We start from the raw sequence: 23,449 nt of genomic DNA on the forward strand, positions 1-23,449 counted from the left end.
TCCTGCCTCTTCAACAATATGTCAAACGCGCTCTTTGTACGTTGTTTTAGCGATCATATTAAAGGTCAGATATGCCGATTTTGAAGTGCCGCAGAACTGAGCGATACTCGCGCTGTGTGTTCATTACCGAACACTGAATATGTGTGCGAAATATCTTGCTCCAACTGTTCGTAGTTTTTTAGAAAACAGTTTTTTTAGTTCCCACGCCCGGCCGTCAGACCGTCGGCAAACCCTGCGCACGGGCGCACCGACGTCACTGCTCTCGGTTTATCTGTCTTTGGCTTGGCATGGACTCTTGGCTTGGCTGCTTGGCTTCTTTCGTTTCCTCCTCTGTGCATCGTACATAAGCGAACAGCTGTTATGTTGTTGCTAAGCCGGAAACAAAGCATGTGAATGTTTTTTTTTGGCACAGCGTCGTTGGGAAAGTGCACTTCCTTGTTCTGACCTTGCCTTTTATGGGCTGGAGCGATATGAATCGTAAATATGCCACGGCGAAGTTGTCGAAGATGCGAGAGTGCTACGCTGTTAGAACAATTCATCGGTGATTCAAGTGTTACCTATTATAAGCTGCCAAAAGACCAAGCAGTGCGAAGCTCTTGGCTGACAGTGGTGCCTGCTAATTTCCACTGCAAGGATTTCGTCCACGAATGTTATCATAGGTTACGCGCGACTCCAGAGGCAATTTGGAATCTCGGCACGAAATCGTCTGATGAAAATCTGAGGTGCCCGACGCATAACATTTTGAACGTGCCACGGAGGATCAAGGCAAAAAACGAGAGCAAAAAATGGTAAGTCGAGGTTCAGATATAAAAAATAGCAAGCTTAATGAATCGATTGTGCAGCTGTCCTACTGCGCTTACTCTGATATAACCACGATTAACAACACAATAGTACTATTGATAATCTAACTTCTGAATTATCACAGGTGCACGCTGAAGGCGGAAATGAAGCATGATCTGGCTTGCATCTGGTCATGAAGAAATTGCTGACACGTTAGTTGCAGTCCACCTCCACCAACAGGTATGACAATGTGATGTTATAATTTGAGTATTCATCTATGTTCAACTTTTCATGTGCACTCGCATGCAGACATTTTGACACCACTTTTAAATCTGCCCTCAAAGTTACAACCTGTGCTTCCAGGGTGGAAAACAAAGATCGCCATTCCGATTAGCTGCTATCTCCCAGTTCAAGCACTTTTGTGTCTGGACACTGGTTCCTGTGGATGGGGTGGTACAAGCTTTACTGTCTGATATAGAAGGTACGTTACATTAGTTCAGTTAATTTGTCTTTTGCACATTTTTGTTACTGTTAGCTGGATTACTGTTGGACATACAATCCTTTGACACACCGAAGCTGATGTCGCCTCTGATAACATTTTAGAATTTTCAGTGTCATCAACGTCCATTGAGGAAGGTGCCTTTACTATCTGTGAATCTTCAACTGAAGAATAGCCCAGAATTCATGTTAACATTGTCTACTCTTATTAATTCACTGTCTGTTTTCTGAGAGCTAAGAAAAATGGAAACTATTTATTTGTCACAACTTCACACTGGATACTGGTGTGGTACTGGCTTGACATGTAAGCTAAAATACCTGGATTCTACAATAATTGTGTTCAACTTGGTGCATTACCGTGGGCAATGCCACATTCACTACATTTTTAGTGGGTCCGGTGCACAAATACTGTGTGCATACTGCATACATACATACTGTTCGATAGGCAAAATACCTGAGCATTGCTGTGTAGTCTTTTTACCCAAAGTCCATACTCTTACTGCAATGTCACAGTACGTAGAACAGCAATGTGCAGGTATGCTGCGATAGAGATTCACAACAGAAAGAAGACTGTTGAGAGCATCTAAATTTTAATGAGACGAGACTTTCGTGCACAAGGCTGCTCTTGTCAATGTCTGACATGAAGTTACAAAATCCCAGAATATATAAAACATGTTGTAATGTAGAGAGCGAGAGGTGGTACAGACATAAAGATAATTATATAATCATATATAATAAAATAAAAAGGGGGTACAACTGCCCCGTCAACTCAACTCGACAACTCAATAACTCTACTTATTCTCTACCTTACAACATGTCATATATTCTGGAATTTTGTAACTTGATGTTAGACATCAAGAAGTACAGCCTTCTGTGCAAAAGTATTCTTTCTGTTGTGCACAATCATTATGCAGTAAATGCAACTATCCATTTCTTGTCATTAAATGCTTTTCCTTTCTTTCTTTCTTTTTTTCTGCAGTGATGAGCATCCATAAGGACACATGCCAGAAAGGGAGTCTCTTTGGGATGACAAACCCTCATCACCTCATGAGGATACAATGGTTGACGAATGGTTCTCAAGCACATCGAAACTTCCAACAAATAATTAATGAAAAAGCCAGTCAGTGCTAGCACCAGGAATTGAACGTGGGCCATCCTGCTACCAGTCAGAGATGTTCAGTGGTGTAGCCACGAGGGGGCTAGGGGGTCTCGAGCCCCCCCTACCTGCCACGGACCAACCCACACAAATCGTGCAAATCCGAGAACATAATATATGGGGGGGGGGGGACCAGTGTGACTATCGCGAAAGTTCTTGCAGTTCATGGCGTCTATCTAAGAAGCATTCTTGAATGGTTTTCAAAGTATGAGCCTTTCAAAATACTTCCAATCTCGTGACACCACTTCATTGGTCATGACAGCCTATACATGTAATCGTACTGTGAACATCTAAATCAACTATTTTCGTTCCCTTTTTTAATCCTCAGTTTGAAGTGTGCACAAGTATGTGTGTGTTGTCGACACAGGATCAGCGGGGGGGGGGGAGTATTCGTATCGAGCCCCCCCACCTTTGAGGTCGGGCTACGCCACTGGAGATGTTACAATTCAGGCGCTCATTGACTTTTGGTGAATTACTTGTTGACTTTGTCCCAAGGTGGAGCTCGCTACAGCTCATTTGCTATCTGTTAATGTTGTGGCGTGTGTTGCGTTTTTTTCTTTGTGTGTTCCAGACTCAGAACGGTTAATTTGGATCAGGTCAGGTACGTTTCATTTAGACATGGCAAACATAAAGTGGTGTTTCTCAACACAACTTAGCAGTGGTCTTCATGCATTACTGATACAGGCCATTAAGCGTGAATAGAAACCTAGCCAGAGCAGCTGATACACAGAGAGAACATAGCCCGTGTGTGTTTGTCTTTTCCACCGCAGCCCTTGGGTTTCCTCCCTGATGGCTACACATGTCAGGGATAGGTTTCAGAACCGGTAGTTCCCGCCAAGCGTGAATTACTTTTCAGGGGATCATCACGCTGGCAGATTAAACATATGGTTTAAATTATTTGCAGGACAGGAATTGCGCAGCTTCACACAAATACTACTACTACGACGTAAGAGTGGTTTAAAATCTATATTTTTTGTGTTCCTGACATTATCGCACAAGATGTAGTATCCACTATGATCCTTTATGTGGGGGGTATGTACAGTGCAATCAACAGATGCTATTTACAAATCTGTGTTTTCTACTGTGTTGAAATGGGGTAGTTTGTATCTGAGAGCCATAGTGAAACACAGGCCCTCGAGAAACATGGCAACACATTGCAGGGACTCTGGATGCTGCCTAAATTTCCAGAACACACAGCTCAAGGCAGTGGTTAAATAACAAGTGGTTAGAGAAATCAAAGATAGTTGCATCCGTAAGCAGTCCGCTGTTGGATTTGCTTCTGTCAGAGATACGTTATCTCGAAGGGAACGCACGGACACACTCAGAATGATACTAGGGCTGCCTGTGAAATAGAATGAGGAGAGGGGAAGATATATAACCTTTTTCTTGTCTGTTATTCTATTGGTTAAATTGTCATTTTCTTAGCAGCATATGTGTGTATATTCCAGAGTCTGCTAATAAATATATCAGTTTCAAGCTAGCAGTCGCATTGTAGATGTCTCATCCTGTCCTTGGTTGCTTGTGGTTCACTATGGCCATGCTTGCTAATGCAAAAACAGAAAACAAAAAAAGACAATAGAAAAACACGGAAAGAGCGACCTAAAAAGCTGCCTGTTCTAGTGCTCACATCGAGGCAATGCAATGAGGTAACATGTTCCATTCATGAATTGTGCATAGTAGTACATATCACAACGGCAACCGATTAATCAGATTTTTCTTAAGTACTTTGTTGTTTTTTTTAGCTTTGTTTGCACAGTCTATTATTGGAGCTTTATGTGATTCCCCTCTTCAGATACTTTAAGATTGCTGATGCTGTGCAGTTTGTTAATTTTGAAACTGTACTGTGCTGAGGTACAAAAACAGAATTGTCATATCTGCATTTGAGCACATAGGAATAATTTGTAAGTACTTTACTTGTTGACATTAATATTTGCACCAGGTCACAACATTGTTGATTTATGGAAAATGTAAATAAATATATTTATTTGCTTGCCAAACAATGCACAAATGTCTTCTTTTCTAGTGAGATATTCCCTGTTCACCAGACATAAATGTGGAAAAGTTAAAGGGGCACAATGATGGTAGAGTCTAGCGTTGCTTTTTGCCACTTCACATATATGCACTGTTATTCGTGTGCACATGTAGGAATAGGAAGGTAGAGGATGCGCATAAAAAATTTCGTATGCAGCCACACATATGGTTCAGAAGATTAATTAGATGATGTCCAAGCATATATAATTGTGCTTCATGTGCAATGGGTATGCTAACGGATTGCTTCCATGAAGCCTTTTTATTTATTTTTATAAATTCTTTCTATAAATATTATTTTTGATTTTATATAAATTTCATATTACATATTGTATACTTATATTTTTATAAATTTTATACTAAAAACTCAAGTTACACAGCCCCTGTAAGAGTGCCCTTTGCAAATGGTTTGATAACGTGTCTCGAACTGTAAAGGTAAGAGGCAATCGAGAATGCTGCAGACAAGGTTGCAACTTACATATTGCTTATCATGTCCTACATACAAAGTGCTTTGTACAATAATTCCTGAGCACGGAATTAATCCCGAGGCTGGCCAGTGATGTCACCCACGACGACAAGTCACATAACTGCCTTTAATACTTTTACACCCCATGGGCTGAGTTGTGAATTGAAAGAGCACTCTACAGAAGGATAAGGTGCACCTGATTTCTAGGATCTATGCTATGCCCTAACTCTTCAGACACCACATTTCTAAGTGGCAATATGTGCTCTGGTACTTCTTTTGCGTCTGCATAGTGTGCAACCACATGGCTACTGGAGCTTTCGTGTGCATGTTTTTGTGCGACGGTGTTCATTACAAACAATATCCAGATGTTAGACATAAAATGCAGTAGTTTGTAGCGTACCACACAACGCAGCGTGACATGGGGGTGCGTGATTCAAAGAAAGCTTCTGGAAAATGCACAGAATCCCACAAAAAGATTAAAATGTGATTTGTATTTCGTTTTAAGTCTTTCGTCGTTACATATCATCGTCGACGCTGTTGCACATTGATAAATCGTACGTAAAACTTGTCCCATAGCAGTATGCGGTTTCTCAAATACATAGCACAATTTTCCTGCAGTAATAAAACGCTGTCGGCACTTTCTTGCTGACACGGCTGTCGAAACGTCAGCCTCTACAATGGGCAAGTGCTGTAAAGGGGCTAACGCAGACGCGACTTGATACAAATTGTACGTGCTCACAAAACACAAACGACGAATTCCAGTCACAACATCGCACAGAGGTTGGTTCGCGAGTGAGTTCGCAGCTGCTGCACTGTTTACTTATCGCGGAACGGTGGAGCCCGGCTGTCCGCCATCTTCAAGCACAGATACGTGAAGCCGCGAGAAGCCGTAGCTGAAATCCACTGACAAGTACGAAGGCGCGTACACGTCACAATGCCCGTTCGGGCGCATTTACGTCATAAAAATGGCTGCGCCCATGTGTGTTTCGGAATGAATTACCTATTTTTTTGACATGGTACTGTACCGAACTGAGAGAATGAAGGTGTATTTTGGGGAGAGCTGGATGTGGGCTTTCAGAATATCACAACCGTTTCGACTATTTGGGATATCGGCATAGCTGACCTTTAAGGCTACGGTCCCACTCATCACCCGAAAAGTGTCATTTTCAGTCAAAGGTTGCACGGCTTCTCGGCAACTTACGTGAAATATGTTGGTACCGTTGGAAAGCTTGTTCTTTGGGCAAGCTAAGCCAAGAACTCGTTTTTTTATGTGATGATCAGCTGTGGCGTTATAAAGCGAGAAAGACGACCATATCTTCCATTTTTGGTGTTTTTCAGTCAAGGATGATGCGAACACGAAAAGAGATAGCGCTGTCAATCTTTTTTCAAAGTGACGTTGCACAGTATGCAAAGGAAAGTCAAGAACGTTTTTACTCCCGTAAAGCGTCATTAATTGATTATTGCCTATCAAATTTAAGAAAAAACGCTACTTTTACACTTGCCATAAAAGGCTATTCTGTACTTATTCTCGGCTGAAAATATGGTCAGCGGGCGGGTAATTATCAGCAGGAGTGATGTCCAAAGTTTTATCGCAAATGAAAGAATAATAAATAAACTAGCGTGGACTACCGCCTGAACTTTCCTTGATCAACCTCGTAACAAAAAGAAAAAAACGAAAAAAGCGGGCGTCTTCCTCTTTGCGGCCTTTCCGTCGTCTGCTAATTTCTCCCTCCCCTCAACCATCTCGTGACAATGTGAATAATGCGCATGCGTTGTGGTCAAAGGGCTTCAGAGCCGGAGAGATCACGTGATCAACTTAAACCAGACGTCACCAAACCAGCGGCTAATTGGGACTGGTGAATACGGGCACCTACACTCTAAATCAGGTAACACATATGTAACGGTTAAGTACCGCTTGGCCAGGAGGTACATTTTTAAAAAAATCTACCTCTTAAAATACATGCGCCCTCACATGCGGTACATGTAACGGATAGCGCGCAGCGAGTTAGGCCTCCCCGTCGGGATGGTTCCCCTCCTCCACGATATATTAACAGTCCCAGGAAGCTGCGCTGCACGATAAATATAACAAACAAATACCTTTATTCGAAAATTATAGCCATTTCAGGGGTGATGCTTGTCCATCGCGAGCGCGCATTGTCATGATGCACAAACGCCGAACACACGGGCCACAACGTATATGGATGAACGATGACCACTGCATCTCTCCTTCACCATAGCGAATGCTCTGTGGTCACGCTTCTTTGTCTCTTCCACACCTTTGGATTGTTGTTCTTCCCCAACTTCCGTTTCTTCCGCAGAACGTAACACCAACCACAGTAGACGATTGACTCACCCATTTACGATATCACCTGGACGTAACCTAGGAGCAAATACAATGTAAAAAAAGAATCCAACAACCGAAATAGCTTGCCTGAAAAACATGCCTACTTGCTTGTGTAATCCAGGTGTAAAGTGCAATCTAGGCTCCTCTAATTCACGCATCAACGTTCGTGCATGAAGCACAAAGTTCGTTGTCTCCGTCCCTCACTCGTTGTGTCTAGCCTGCCGGTGATCAAGACCACTGGGAATCAGAGCGAATATGAACGAAAATGCGTCGTGTAGACGAATAATTACTTCAGAGATATAATACCGCACCTTAAATGACTCCAATCTTGAAAGCGTCGAACGCATTTCTTCAAAGACCGAGCAGACTCGTCCTCGCTCCCCGACGCTTCAAAACAAACTGATTTGTAGCGGTTCCAAGAAACGCATTCTTTCCAAACATGCGATCCCTCACGGTCACGGGCTCTAGGTATTGCACCTCTTTGAGAGAATGATAGTGCTGCTCCATTACGGCACTGCTGCATAAGGGAATTTATTGACTGGTATTCGGAATCACGCGAATATTTTTGCAACGCATGGACATTGTGAGAATGCGTTCGTACTCATGCGCCGGAAACACGCGGTACACATGAGGTACAGCTGCTATAGATCGCGCTTAAAAGGTACCTAGCCGGTATGGATGGGTCGCGGAGCCCTTGTACCGTTTGAATTTCGCAGTGGTCGCGAACTCTACCTGCTGGTTGAGGACTGTACCTCATGTGTACCGCTTGGCCCATTTGCAAGTCGTCTTTCATGCGGTACATATCGGGTGCCGGATTTAGAGTGTATGTTTGGTACAAAAATTTCCGCCTGTATATCCCCACAGCTGCCTGGAAGTGAATAGCACACAGACAGTCACCTGTTCTTTTTGGTTCACACACAAAGGGAGTATCCTTATGCACATTCGCGCACGCGCACTTGTATGAACGTAACCCCTTAGCCCATTGATGGGTACATGAATCTGCATACATAACCTCATAAGTATGCATTTATCCTTCAAAGATCTCCCGTGGATAACTGGTGGGTGTGCCACCGAAAATGCCACCGACTCTGTTACTCGTTCCGGGAAAAAGAAAAAAAGAAACAGGTTTTTGATACGGTCCCCAAACCACCACCCCCGCAGATGTCATCAGCATTGGGTCATTAGCTGTCTTACGTTCTCCCTCATGGTGTTAACTGTATGTAGTTTACTTTTTATCTATACGTTTATGTTGCCATATCAAACTCTCTCCACATACCGGTGTTGCAAAGCTACCACACATATACACACAGAAACACACCCAAGTGTTAAATACCCATACGGCCACGATGAAATTGTGTATATTCACTGCGATCTTGGCTGTTAGGTTCAGCTATAAATGCACCACCAGCAATTTAGCTCCTAACGGTTTACTGTAAATCTCACATCCCCACGCATTCGCTTCAAATAACAAATAACACAAGAAACAGGTGATGTCAATGTCTCCACTCTACAGCATATGCTCTACACTCAGAGGAAAGGCCGGTCCGTTTGAGCAATCTTTTTGGGCACGGTTTAGAGGGCGCTAGCTATGAGTCCATCTGATGCAACGCAGCGAAGCGCACTAGTTCACTGTAATGAAACTGATCTCGCTGCCTGGTTTTCCTGAAAATAGCCACCATTCATAGATCATTGAACGTTCTCAGGCGTTTGATGCTTTTTAGCGTCTGTCCCTGAATGTATTCATGACGCCGAGCAGCCTTAACTTTTCATCGAGCCCAACTAAAAGCGCAAAGAGGTGTTCGGTGCTGAACGTGATAGGTTGGTCACGATGGTGCTTGACACATCGGCGGCTCCCTTCCTAATATCGTCCCTTCCTAATATCATTACTGGTTTGCTGAATTTTCCTGAGCCTGTACATACTTTCAGCTTCAGGTGCATGTCGGCAATGCCAGATGCGCGCAGGCGAGCTGGTGGAAAGGTCCTGAAGGAATAACTCTGAGCTTTGCAGCACACTCAAGAAGGACGAACGTGCAACGGCTCAAGTTTGACAACCAAATTTGTCAGCCCTTGAGCCCGTACGTTTTTTCTTGAGAGTGTACAAGCTTAGGCTTTCTGCATGGTTCTCCAAAGTGGGAATCTGGGAATCTTTTTATACAGCACTTCCACGTGGTTCCACTTGCAAAAAAATTACACCTATGTATGTATGTATGTATGTATGTATGTAGTTAGAGGTTTTCTGGCGCAAGGGCTACTTAGGCCAAAGAGTGCCAAGTCACAAATTTACACCTAGGTTGTGTTGGTAGGTTGTGTTGGCATTGATATGTAAAGCTGCTGCAACCATTGACCCTCCATTTTTAACCACCTCCCCTTGCAATTTTGGATTCGCGTTGTTTTCTGTCTTCTACTGCACCACAAGCAATGGGGCAGAGCATTGCCCCTGGCGATGCCCTGGGTCCCGTCCCCTCAAAATAAAGCTGTTGTTGTTGCTGTACTCGATCAACAACATAGTAATTTTCCCTGTAGACAACGCAATCATCAGCGAATAGTCTGACAGTGGATGATATGCCCGAAGGAAGGCGTTATAATATATATAAGAAATAGGAGGGAACCAAGAACTGAGCCCTGTAGCACCCCCGAAAGGACAGGAACAGTTGAAGATATGTGACGGTTACATGAGGCTGAGAGCAGCCCACACTTAGCATAGTGGCCTTTGTTATAGCAGCACCTCTGTCACTGCAATGAAGCCACTATCTAGGCAATGGGTTGGAATAATTTGTTTATTAAGAATCGCACGCATGTGGAGCGTTGCAAAAACTTGGATTGGCGGGCGTCATTTTTACAGTTACATTTTAACAGCAGCATGTATAACTGCAGACGTGTACCTACCACTGAAATAGAAAAGGCCCCCTGTAGCAGGTTGCACATGAAAAAAGTTAGGGGGTGTTGCCAAAAGTGCGGGGGGGGGGGGGTTAGGGAAGCCAGGATAAATCACTGGTCCGAAGTTTCACATAGTTGCCTTAAAGTTTGAAATTAACTGAAACCATTAACTCATTAACTGAAAACAGATTAACTGAAAACCATGGTCAACAAAAACAAGCAACGCACTTGACATTTACATTTGGAATTATGTTTAGTGCTTGGTACGTACTGGTACTCCAACAGTCGGATCTAGCGGTGCAATACTAACTATGGTGTGGAAAGTTGTCTTTTCATTCAAATGCATATACACACATTTCTGTGTTCGTCTCATTTTTTACAAATGTTTTGTTTTTCTTTCACAGCCGCAGTTAGGTTTGTGCTGTTGTAAATCAGAGTATGCCCTTCAGCTTCCCTGTTCCCTCTTCCACGAGCAGTAAATCTGATGCGAGGTGCATATGCTCCTTACCTCCTCATCTGCACATCCTTGAAGTGGACTGCTGGTTTGAGCTTCCAGGACGTGAGACTCTGTACACGGTGTTCCCTAAATGTGCACATTTCTTGTTAAATTTCTATGTGCCAAACATTCCAAAAATATATCCCTCATTGTATATTATGCAGTCTTTCTATATGTTTGTTTGGGAAAGGATATTGTATACTTAAACAAAAATGCAAAAGTCATGTTAGTTACCATCTGCTGAGCGGCTACATGTGCCTGTCCTCGTTCAATCTGTGATGTCATCTGTAATGTCTGAATTACATGTGCCCACATTTTAATACGAATATGATTGATGCATATTTTATTATGAAACCTAAATAGGAAGAACTAGCTTGCTCTTTATAGATGTATGTGTATCCATAATTGATGAGTTATAGGCAATAGTGGTATAAGTGCAATGCAACATATGCCACTACTGCTCGTAAGTCTTCAGTTGTCTGCAACATCATAATAAACCATAGTTCCCAACATTGTCAATGTCAGACAGCCTATATTGCTAGATATTTTATGGGAATCCAGATCAAACAATGTTTATTTCTTCCCTTCCACTTTTCTTGAAGAAAAAAAGTTCTATTTTCTTATCAGAAAACGAAGACTCCAAAAAAGTAGTTTTTGTGACTACTACTAAGCTGCCTTTTGTGCTGTATACCTTTTTAGCACTGATTTTATTGACATTTCAGAAGCGTTTCAAAGTTTATTCTTGGTAACAAGAGAGAGAGCTAACAGTTCATTTTTATAAACAAGGCTGTAGTTTGGAATCCCTCATGGTACTCACTGTAGTGTCCCATGTTGAAGCATCATTATCTGTGCGCAAGCGTCTGCATTAAGTAGTCAACTTGCTGTGGACTAGATATGACTATGAGCTTCATCAGCAAATAAAGACCTGCCACTGTAGCATAGCCTACGAGAGACAGGGAATGGACAACCGTCGAGCTCAGGGAACAGGAAAAGAAGTGTTTAATGGCGCGGCAGGAGCTGAGGTATAGCGCATGCTCCCGCGCTTCGTCATTATCGACTTCCTTGGCCACAGGCTCCCCCCTCAGTGACGAGGCCGGGAAGATGGTCACGGAACGTTGAAGCATACCCAGCGGCGCCCGCATGCCGCGGAAAGAGCCGTAGTTTGGGGAGTGGAGGGGCTGTAGGGGCAATGTGCGCTGCCTTAACACGGTCTAAAAAGAGTGTCTCGTTTGCCGTTGCGGTCGATGGAAATAGTCTTCGAAGTGCGTCATAGAACAGGGAAAGGGCCGTCGGAGGGCGGCTCCAGAGGTCTGCGGACGGCGTCACGCCGGACATAAACGTGTGTGCAGACGCCAAGGCCGTACTCTGGCCGTGCGGAGGGACATCGTGGCGGTGAAGGGCGCAAGGCCCGCATAGCGTGTCTCAGGCGGTCGACGAAGAGCTGAGGATCGAGGCCTGAAGAGTGTGACGGGGATGCAACCAGCTCACCGTGCAGACGTAGCGGTGTTCCGTATTCCATCTCTGCCGGGGAGCAGCCCATATCCTCCTTAAAAGCAGCACGGATGCCGAGGAGGACAAGGGGTAATCGTTGAAACCACAGAGGAGGGGTGCCAGTGGCCATGAGCGCTGATTTCAGCGAGCGATGGAATCTTTCCACCATGCCGTTGGAAGAAGGGTGGTAGGCCGTTGTTGTGTGATGAATGGTACCAAGGTTGCCCCGAATGGTACCCGAAGGTTGCCTTGAACGGTACTAAGGTTGGTACCTGGTTGCCCCGAGCGTAACTCGAGATGTTCGGGTCACCACTTGTAGCATAGGCTACGAGAGACAGGGATTGAACAACCGTCGAGCTCAGGGAACAGGAAAAGAAGTGTTTAATGGCGCGGCAGGAGCGGAGATAGCGCATGCTCCCGCGCTTCGTCGTTATCGACTTCCTTGGCCACACCACTGAGTTATTACCGTTTCATCTGCATGTTTCTATTCAAAGATGGTAGCGATGGCATCTAGCTTTAACCACTTCTTGTTGTGCCGTGCGTAAAAGCATGAAGGCTCGAAGTGTTTCGAACATATCCTTCACGTGGGAGTCAATTCGAAGGACACCTCAGATGTGTTTTCAACAAGGCACTGTCTCAAGAGCACAGGATCCTGATGTGGAAACCTGCAACGTTATGAGAGACGAAAGTAGTCTTCAACATCGACTCTTTGCATTTCTTGCATGCTGCATGAGTCCGTATGCTGAAATACACTTTTATCAAAGAGTAGAAGTGATACTCACTTCTGAAAAGACACTCCACATCCAGCAAATAGTTTTGTTTTACACTTTGGAAGCGCACAGGAAGTTGGCATGTTGGCGTACAAAGGAGTAAACCGCAACTACGGTAAATTGATAGCTTATATCAAGGGACCAAGGATATCAAGGGACCGTGCCGCAACTCGGAAAACCGAAACCTGCGTGCTTTCCACCTTCCCACCTCAATAATTTGTGAAGTGGACATGTGGCCTAATTGACCGAATAATTGAACAGTCATGTTTCTTTTTAGTATCGTAGTATTCTTGTTTATTGTGCAGCTTCCAGCGCAATATTTGCATTAGCCATTGAAATTGCATTTGCCTCTAATTCAGGCTGTAACAATGACCGTCTAGCAGGCGGTCTATTGTTGCCAAACTGATCTCCAGGTTGGGCATACGCTCTATAAGCTTTCGCTTTAACTGCTGCAATGTGTATGCAGCATGTGTGTCAACAAGGTCTGTCAATATGTTTACCACTTCAGGGCCAAACGTCTTCTCAGATCCTCCTCTTCACTTTGGTGTGTCTCTATCCGAGCGCACAATGGAGCGAGCATAATATGATATCCGCCATTTCGGCTCGCATCATATTAGATACGAGCGGCCACCACAGTAACAGTTGCAGCGTATTGCCAGTGCGAACATGTGGCAACACTGGCTGACGCAATATGGCGCTCACGCTTCCATGGAGGCAGACATATACAAGATACTCAAAAATGTATTTAAGATTAGATAATAAATACTGACGTTAGAATGTAATTAAGATAGAGTATAAATACATGAAAATTAAAGTAATTAAGATGGAGTACGAAATACTTTAAAAAGTATTTGAAATACAATTAAGATACTATTTATCCTTGAACGCAAAAAGTCACCAGTCACTGGTCAATGCGGCAAGTCGCCGCTATGTGACATGAATCACCTAAACCCCGCGTACTACGCACGCCGTCCCTGTGGGATAGGAGTCATCTAAACACAAGTCCCAAAAAGATGACAAAGAGATACCATATAACTCCACTAAGTATAAGTGACCCAGAACAAAACAAACTTCTAACAGGTCCCTGCTTGGCGAGGTCAGAATTCGGCGTTAGCGCGTCAGGGCACACATAACAGAACCCTCACTCGCCAAGGCCTAGTACACACGGGGCAAGATCTCTAAATGGAAACATCCAAGAAGGGCAAATGTTCGGGTCAAGTCCGAGGGACTCAGGAAATTTCCACTGAACAAGCAAGTTAAATACGTACAAGTCTGCATGGAGGAAGGAAACATAGGAGCGGCCGTTTCGAATACATTTCCGTGGGACCCCTCTGGCGGTCGCCCCTGTGAAAACTGCCATTACTTCCTGTCCACCACGTGATCCTCTCTCAAGTTTCGGTTTAGCAACGCTTTGTTGCTCACGCTGCTTTCCGTGCTTCTATGCTGCTCCAAAGTCATTTACTCTTAAAATGTGAGCACCATTGCGGATACGACATTTTGTTAACGTGTTCTTACCGCGGTTGCGGCTGTCGTTCAACAGAAAGCAGCTCTGTCACGGGAATAACGTTTCATTCGTAAGCACGTATTTGATCGGTTGTTTCGTACCCCTCTCTGTGAGAGAGTCATCTTGAATCGTTCGCTAAGCTGGCGCTGTGCTACAGCTGCAGATTCATGTGATTTCCTTCATTGTTGTACAAATTTGATTACTGGCATGCTTTACCATTTCAGCAATAAACACAAAACATGGCCACCTCGTCTCACAAACTTCGCTGTCACGAATGATGTTTCTAGTGCTGCGTGCTTGTCCTGAATCGTGACTGGTCTTGTAGTAGAAGGGTAAACCAAGAGTAAACCTCCGAACATACACAAATAAAACTGGACGCGCGGCGCTCATCACAAGGCAGATGACCGTCTGAGCTGCAATCACGGCTCTCATCGTCTGCTTAGGGAGCTGGCCTGCGCATGCTCTTGGGGTCAGGTGAGCGGTCACATGGTAGACAGGAACATCGCAGAATGCAATGCGAGGCTGGCACGCCCGTCCCCATGGTAAAAACTTGAAAGGGCCTCTGCTGTGTTTCCTTCCTGCATGCACGTTTCGATGCTGCTCGAGCGCCACCTTTTCTTCTAGCACATACTCGTTATGATTTTTAGGGTTGCGAGACGTGAGCTTTCCCGGTCTTTCAAACCGAAACTAATCTATAGCTACAATGCTCTCATCGTCATACGCGACCAAGCAGCATCGGCATCAACTCGAAGTGTGTTTTAAACTTTGAAACGTCTGTTGGCGTGTTTGCGTCCATGCAGCCTATTGTATTGTGTTTCCTCCAGTCCTTCAACTCCTCCGACCGTATAAAAACGTGAACGCCTTTTCATTTTTGTAGTGAAGTGCTGTGTTCTGCTTTTTGTTCTTCAAGCCGTGCACGAACTCACGACAAAGAGTAAGCGGCGTGTGTTGGATACTTGATGCCATGGTTGATCCTCAAGTAGTAATGACCAGATATTTATCTATAGTTGTCTGAACTGCATTCATGATGTGTAGTTGTTCACCGCTCAGAGTTATTAAAATCTGTGGAACTACCCGCAGTATCTTGCCATGTTTATCTGAAATAATATTGCATGAAATGCCGATGTTCTGTGTACACACTTAGAAAATACTATTTTGCATCGCATAGCTTCAGACCAGCTCTAGTAATCCCAGGAACAGAGGCATTGTGGTACTAGTCATTATTTATATGAGGCAGTTTTGCTAAGATAAGATAGATAAGTTTAACTGGATTGTGGTGTATTGGAGCTAGGTGGCTGCCGTAAGGGCGCCTGCAGCTCCAGTTCTTACGCGTTAAAATATAATAATTGGGAGTGATGGAATTTAGAAGCGGTCTTTTATACCGCTGTCTTTCAAGAAAACGCAGGGCGCTTTCAGTGCTTTGGATTGTTGGTGCCTTGTGGGCCATCTTCCGGTAATCTTGCAAAAGGAGAAAGGCCTGTTGTCCAGTGCCGCTAGAGTCTGTTGGAGCTTAAGTCTGGCTTGGCTATATTCTGGGCAGTGCATGATTATGTGGTGTGTATCCTCTGGGACTTTGCATCGTTTGCAAAGGTCTGAGTCGCAGAGCCTTAGCTGGTCCTTGTAGTTCCTGCGTACAGCGCTCCAAGTCGTGTGCGATGTATGGCTGTTTTGACTGATCGTTCAATTCCATTTGGAATTATGCTGTCTGCTTCAGGGTCGATGAATGCAAGGTAGTCCTTTGGTCTCATTGATTGTTTCCAAATTGTGCGCGATCTTCTTCTGTACTTTTCTGTACTTTCTGTACTTTTACGAAGAAGGCTCTTGGCATCTGACTTTGTAAAGGGGATTGCAGATATCCTACTTCTGCTAAGGGCTTCCTTTGCAGCTCTGTCTGCGCATTCATTTTTGCTATGCAGAAACTGCTCAAGCTATAGGTGTGATATAATTACATGACCTCATGACTATAGCCTGAATGTTCGCGAAATATTGTTTCCGAATTCGGGGTTGAAAAAAACCGAGAAATAACATGCTCTCAATTCATGCGAATCCTGGGTGGAAATCTCCTTTGCGCTAAAGTTCAGGAGCAATCTGGCTTGATTGGCCAAACGAACTGTGCAGGTTTGATAGCAATGGAGAAGTAATTGCGTTTGCTGCCAAAAAAGCCAGTGTGCATCTTTAAATTTTTTTTTTTATTTTTTAAATTTTAAGTTTTTCGGTTCAGTTTCAGTAGGTTTCAGTAAGGGCAATTTTCTTTGTAAAAATCAAGTTTCACCCTAAGGAGGCAACCTTCAATTTGGGTACAAATTCGGGCAATAGGCATGTTAAACCCTAACACTTCTGGCTCTACTCGTGTCAAATACAATATATGCAGGAAACATCGTCAGAGCGCAAGGACACAGTCAGTCTTCCGCATAGGACAACAAACGTCTCATATTTGTGTTGTGTTAAGTCACGCCGTAATATTTTTTTGTTAGTGTGATGAGCTTTTGGAACATTTCCAACTTTCAGGTTGAAGAGCCGGCTCAGCTTGGGGGCAGTGAAGTAAAGCGATCTACAGAAAAGATACTCGAATCCCTTCTGACGGACTGCGTTGTTGCAGAGTTCAGCTGGGTTGGTCAAAAGTGCAAGCGGAAGTTTGTGTGAAAAATTTGTTTCAGTACAATTGCCAACTTAAACTCTGCCTCCAACATCCCTTGATGGTAGTTGCTGGTTTATACTACATGTCAGCTCTACCCTGTAATATCTTCATATTAGGATGGAGCAATTTTCATACTTTTTGGCGTACCGAAGCGCCAGGGCTAGCTTGCGTCTATACACCTTTTATGGTGCTGGCAACTTATTTAAAGGTCAGCTACGCCGCTTTCCCGATGTGTTGAAACGGTTGTGAATTCAGAACGAGCACATCCAACTGCCCCCAAAACGCACCTTCGTTTCTCAATTTTTCTTCCTATTACGAAAATTAATTCATCAAAGACACCAAAACAAGCCATGGGCGCAGCCATTTTTGTGACGTAGATGGGATAAACCTGCTCCATCTACGTAGATAGAGAATCGTGCGTCTGATTGGATGAAAGCTGAGGCTTTCTCTGACTTCCCTGGCGTCTTCTCCAGCTTGCGAGGAAATCCAGTTATGGCCGCCGGCTACGATGAGCGTTTCCTCCGAGGTAATCCCGAGAACTATTGAACGATGGAAACAACAACCGCGAACTCACCTAAACATCATTTTCGGCGTGAAATTGTGATTATGTGCTCGAGAACTTCGCAGTTCAACCGTTCAGCTGCCATTCACGTCAACCCGTTTGCTGCTTTTACTACAAGTGCAGGAATGGGAGCGATTGAGCAACAACGTGAGACTTTGTGATCGTTTGAGCATATACCTGCAGAGGACTGGTCTTCAAAGAAAGAAGGCCGTATTTCTGCCCATGCACATCGTGCGATTGCCAGGCTTGTTACACGAGATACATATATTGTGCAGCATCATAGCGCGACTGCAATGAACGACGTAGGAATGTATCGTGACCACTTGAACTGCATTCGTTGAACCATTCGTCGGTTATATGAAAGTGCTCATTAGAGTTGCCCCGCACAAAAAGTGTTGGATGTAGTTTTGTAGTGTGTTGTTTATCTCGTAGAGCGCATCGCGGCATGTAGGTCGAGAGCCCTTATACGTATTTTTTGCATGTTTACTTGAGTGTTCGCATTGTTCTATACCACACAGGCCATATTGCATTCATAATAGTTTCACAAATAAATACGTACGGGTCGATCTCATATTGCTTTTGAGTTAGGCATAGTGTCTTCAGATCAGAGTATGTGTATCCTGTTTGCTGGGCCCAACAGATGATATTAAGGGTAGTGCAACATTTCCCACTTCTTGAACCATGCTAACTTTGCCAGGATAAGGAACATTACACTGTGCTGTGTATTCCACACTCAGTTGTCTCGCGACGTAAACCCCCAATTATTATATTGGGTACTCCACATGTTCAACCAGTCAGCACTTCCCATATCCTATTTTTTTTAAACATGTGCTTAAAATTGCACAACTGCCACTCAAGTAACTTTACCACCAAATTAGTCAGTGACAAAAGGTATATGTACTTTATCACAAATTTAATAACCTTGGTGAAAATGGTTGATGATGTCCTCTGTCTTGTACGGTGCACTTCATAGCAAAATACCCAATAGTCCAAATGTTTTCCTTGTCCACAAAAGCCCTGTCAAAGCTGAACGACTCTTATCAAAATGGGGAAGCGGGAAACTGCAGTGCTCAACGTAAATAACTGCATGCTCAGCAACTAAGGCTGGTGATGCCGAAGACCTAATATTTCTAAGTTAAAAGAAGAAAAGACCACTGCAGCGTCTTAATGTTGTTTCAAAAGTATAACACCACAACATTTGTTAGAGTCAGTTGGTGTATTTAGTTATGTTGGTCACCTCCTGCACCAATTTTTAATAAGATTCAAATGCGTTGCTACCAACCAGGACCTAAGCCTGACCTAAGATCTAATAATAATAGTATCTATCTATGACCTATATGGACCTTCACCACTAGTTTGGTCTAGGTTTCACACGTGGCTTCTAGTGAAATTCGAAGCTGCTCTGTAGAGCTGACAGGAGACTTGCAGAGTAGAGAATTTTTTATTTATATTTTCCAAAGAACATGTAAAAAACAATGTGCTGTACCAACTGTATTCAAAGAAATACAAATATACTTTGTTTTAGCTATGTGCATATTAGCAGATTACAGGTGATCGATGACACACAATGGGCGTCAAGGGTGAGAACCAGAGGTGGGTACCCTCGCGAGGGCTTGTGAGGGTGAGGGCTCCCTCACCCTCACCTCACGGAATTTGAGGTGAGGTGAGGTGAGGATCATCTTTTGGAGCAATGGTTGAGTTGAGGTGAGGTGACGAAAAATCTTCCTAGAAGACGCTGAGGTTTGGTGAGGGAAATTTTCCCTCACCAAACGGGGAACCAAAAGGGATTCCTTTTTCATGTGAGGTGAGGACTTTTTTTCGTGTGTCGAGAGAAGAAAAGGAAACATTTGTCCGAAAAATTTTAGGTGATATGAGGCAAGTTGGCAAAAGGTAGTTGTTAGGGCTCTCTTCTTTACTTTATTTGTTTGTTCAGTGACTGTTGTAAACGACGCGGGTCGTTGCACTTCACTATCAATAATCGCTGCTTATTGGCTGGTCCTGAGTACTGACGATGGGTCTAGACTCTGGCTGCACATCCCACAAAAAGTAGGGGGCAATATGGGCACGACATTGGGTGCACTGATGACGTGACACTCATACGGTTATGATTCACAAAGCTGCGCTTTGATTCGACCACCACTGTAGCGCTCAACCTATCGGATGCCATGCGAAGGCGGTGAACGAGACAATTGCAAAGCACCTGCTATCCCACTAGCTGATGGCGAGCGGCCATGATATAATGCGTAGGACATGATCCGTAAATAATTTTAGCTATAATCGCCATTCATCAGGTACTCACCGCAGTCGTGGCGCTCTCTGGCCTCTGTTGCGCTTGCGCCACAAACACCTACAGTCAGAATCTACTGCTGAAGCAGAGAGTCAGGACCTGATGCTTTAGTCTCGATACTTGCTTTACGCTGCGTACTTTCGTCATTTAAAAAAGTGAGAAGCGTCGACCTTGAGCAGGGAGGGGCACCCTCCTAACTGCAAGTGAGGTGAGGGAGCCTTGAACCCCCTCACCTCACGGAATTTGAGGTGAGGTGAGGTGAGGTGAGGGAAAATTTTTTTATGCAAGGCTGAGGTGAGGTTAGGGAAATTCTCTGAAAAGGTTTTGAGGTGAGGTGAGGTGAGGAAATTTTTCTGATAATGTTTTGAGGTGAGGTGAGGCGAGGAAGATTTTCTGAAAAATTATTTGAGGTGAGGGCGGGCGAGGAAAATTATCTTAATTTTTTTTGAGGTGAGGTGAGGTGAGGGAACTTCTCCGAAAAGTAGTTGAGGTGAGGTGAGGTGAAGACAAACCTCCGTCCAGGAAAATCGAGTTGAGGGCAAAGACCGTGAGGAGGTTTGCCCACTGTTACATCATCGGGAGCCAGCAGATGAACCATACAAAGATTTATTCGAAACCAGAGAGCCCGAAGAAAACCATCCGCTTCCAACGGAAGCTTACAGCAAGAATGCGAACACAACAGGACGCGCAGCGCTTGAACAGTTCCGCAACTTTGTCGTCGTCACTATATTACACTTCCCCCCCCCCCTTAGTCTGAAACTGAATGTCCGAAACGCACAGGTTTCTTGAGTGGTCTACCACGAGATGACGTAGGCCCCGATATGATGTCCCTAGGTGCTGCCGGTAGTGGAGCGTCGTCGTGAGGCGGGTGCTCCGCCGCTGTGGAAAGCCATTGAGGAATATGTCTCGAACGAGCTTGGGAAGTGATGGGGACCACGTCTGTGGGGCAAGGCGAGTCGTTTGGCGGCACCGGTAGCCTTGCAGGTGGCGAATTTATGTCACCTGTGGGGAACCGGAAGCTTGACGTGAGACGTGGTGGGCTGTCAACCGGCGAAGAGGACCTGCGCATGTGATCCACATGCCGACGAAGCAGTCGCCCATCCTGTGTGAGGCCCTCGTAGGAACGTTTCCCGACCTTCCTGCAGACCTTCACTTGACACCACTTTCCATTATTGGTGAAAGTCCTGAACCACGCGGTCTGGCCGACCTTGAAGTGGCCGTCAAGCTGGGCTTGGGTGTCGGGGGGCGAGTCCTCGTAATGCGGGTGAATTGCGTCCAGGGCAGTCCTCAATTCCCTTCCAAACATTTGTTTGGCTGGCGTCTCCTTGGTTACCGCATGCGCTGTGGTGTGCTGGTTCAGGAGGAATCTCGACAGACGACACTGAATACTTCCTTGGGTGTGTTTCTTCAGGGCCCGCTTTAGCTCCTGAACCATCCTCTCCGCCTGGCCGTTTGTAGCGGGATGATATGGGGCGCTGGTTACGTGGCGGATACCATTGCGGCTGAAGAACGACTTCATCTCGCTGGAGACGAAGGCGGTACCATTATCGCTGACCACGAGTTGCGGAAGTCCGAAAGTTGCAAAGATGGCGCGTAGCGCGTCGATGAGGGTGGAGCTTGTTGCGGTGGACACGGGTCGCACCTCGAGCCACTTCGTGACGGCGTCAACTACAACAAGGTAGGATTGGCCATGAATCGGTCCTGCGAGATCCATGTGGAGGACAGACCAAGCGACGCGAGGACGAGTTTGGCAATGGCTTTCCACAGCGGCGGAGCACCCGCCTCACGACGACGCTCCACTACCGGCAGCACCTAGGGACATCATATCGGGGCCTACGTCATCTCGTGGTAGACCACTCAAGAAACCTGTGCGTTTCGGACATTCAGTTTCAGACTAAGGGGGGGAAAAGTGTAATATAGTGACGACGACAAAGTTGCAGAACTGTTCACGCGCTGCGCGTCCTGTTGTGTTCGCTCACCACATTGGCTTAGAAGAAACGCCCGTTTCTTCGTGGGTTGGGTGATTTCATTGGCTTCGAAGTAGAACGCCAGGCGTTCGATCCATGACGACCAGTCAGCACCTTCGCTGAATTCGTGTAGCCGCGGAGACATCGTGGAGAATGGAGCCTGCCGTGGGTTGGATTTCTCGTCGCCAGTGTTACATCATCGAGAGCCAGCAGATGAACCATCCAAAGATTTATTCCAAACCAGAGAGCCCGAAGAAAACCATCCGCTTCCAACGGAAGCTTACAGCAAGAATGCGAACACAACAGGACGCGCAGCGCGTGAACAGTTCCGCAACTTTGTCGTCGTCACTATATTACACCCACCTCTGGTGAGAACACAAGAATACTACCACTGCAGGCACTGTCCTGAAATTATAAGTCACCATTTGTCAGAAAGCAATGAGCACACACAGCCTAAGGGTCATATTGAGCTCCTTCCATTATTCTTTTTATTGACAGCATGTTGGCTGCCATCCAGTCCATGAAAGTGACCCTTATCGTTGAAAGAACGGTTCAACAGCAAGCGAGCTGGTGATAGTGTCCATGATGGCGAGACCTGAAGAGGAGATACAAGAAGGGACATAAACACGCTATGTTGAGACATTGTGTATGTCCCTTCCTATCCCTCGTCTCAGGGTTTTTCGCTATGGACCTTCATGATGTTTCCTTCGGCAAACTTTACATATTTTTATGTAGAATTGTGAAGGTACAGCCAGGCGCTGTTAGCAAATCACACAGTAGTTTTCTTGAATCAAGAATCCATAGAAGGTACACAGTCATCTTCAGCATTTCACACATCTATGGGACATGTTAATCACTTTGGAATGTCACAGACATGTCACGGAGGCCGGCACATGATTAGTGGTGCTGAACAGACAACTACTTGTCATAGTTTAGGCATAAAAAGCAGTTTTGTCACCTGCATGTTGAGACAGATGTATCTCTACATATTTTGCCATGACACAAATATATGAAGCAACAAATGTACCCTCTACTTTATTATGGTTATTAGTCAACACTGCCAAGAATGTGGGAACACAGTCTTGTACCACCTACACTCTTCAAAATGACCTTCACACACGACACATTGTAGGTCAACCAGACTTCAGAATGATGTCCTCTCCCTCCCCATTAGCTGAAAACATTTTTCTACAACCTTGCATAAGGGGAAGTTAGTACAAGAAATGCACACATTCTTTTTTGAGCAAATCAGTATTCACAGCGTTACCATACTGTGGTAGGCCTGCAGTGCATTACGTGGTGCAGCACACTCTGTAAAAAATTTCACCGTAGAACATGTCCCCCATTCTAATGACAGTCTTCTCCAGTTTTTCAAACTGCCATTTCCCATAGTGCTTTATGGTATGACACAGTATTTCTAAATATTACTGTAGTTTACTGGTTGTAGCAGAAAAAAGACACCACTGTTTCCGATCACAGGACGCAAGCCATAAGTGCTATACGGAAACAGTACATGCTGCTCTCTAGCAGTTGTTCGTGTTTGGACATGGTATGGTGCATGCAGATTTACCTTACTTCACCTGAG

At 44.8% G+C, this 23,449-nt stretch overlaps 1 protein-coding gene and 1 long non-coding RNA gene across 2 annotated transcripts; one reads left to right on the forward strand and one right to left on the reverse strand.

Moving 5' to 3' along the window:
* Positions 1-562: 562 nt before the first annotated feature.
* LOC135392958 (uncharacterized) lies at positions 563-2,507 on the forward strand. The gene is made up of 4 exons (XR_010422333.1): positions 563-788; positions 926-1,020; positions 1,144-1,261; positions 2,258-2,507. It is a non-coding gene; the product is annotated as an uncharacterized LOC135392958 (long non-coding RNA).
* An 18,138-nt stretch (positions 2,508-20,645) lies between these two features.
* Positions 20,646-21,611, reverse strand: LOC135392302 (uncharacterized protein K02A2.6-like). Its single transcript, XM_064623019.1, has one exon. The coding sequence runs from the start codon at positions 21,609-21,611 to the stop codon at positions 20,646-20,648; it is 966 nt and encodes a 321-aa protein (XP_064479089.1).
* Between the last annotated feature and the right edge of the window lie 1,838 nt (positions 21,612-23,449).

Source organism: Ornithodoros turicata, chromosome 4 (assembly GCF_037126465.1).
Source record: "Ornithodoros turicata isolate Travis chromosome 4, ASM3712646v1, whole genome shotgun sequence".
Taxonomy (NCBI): Eukaryota; Metazoa; Arthropoda; class Arachnida; order Ixodida; family Argasidae; genus Ornithodoros; species Ornithodoros turicata.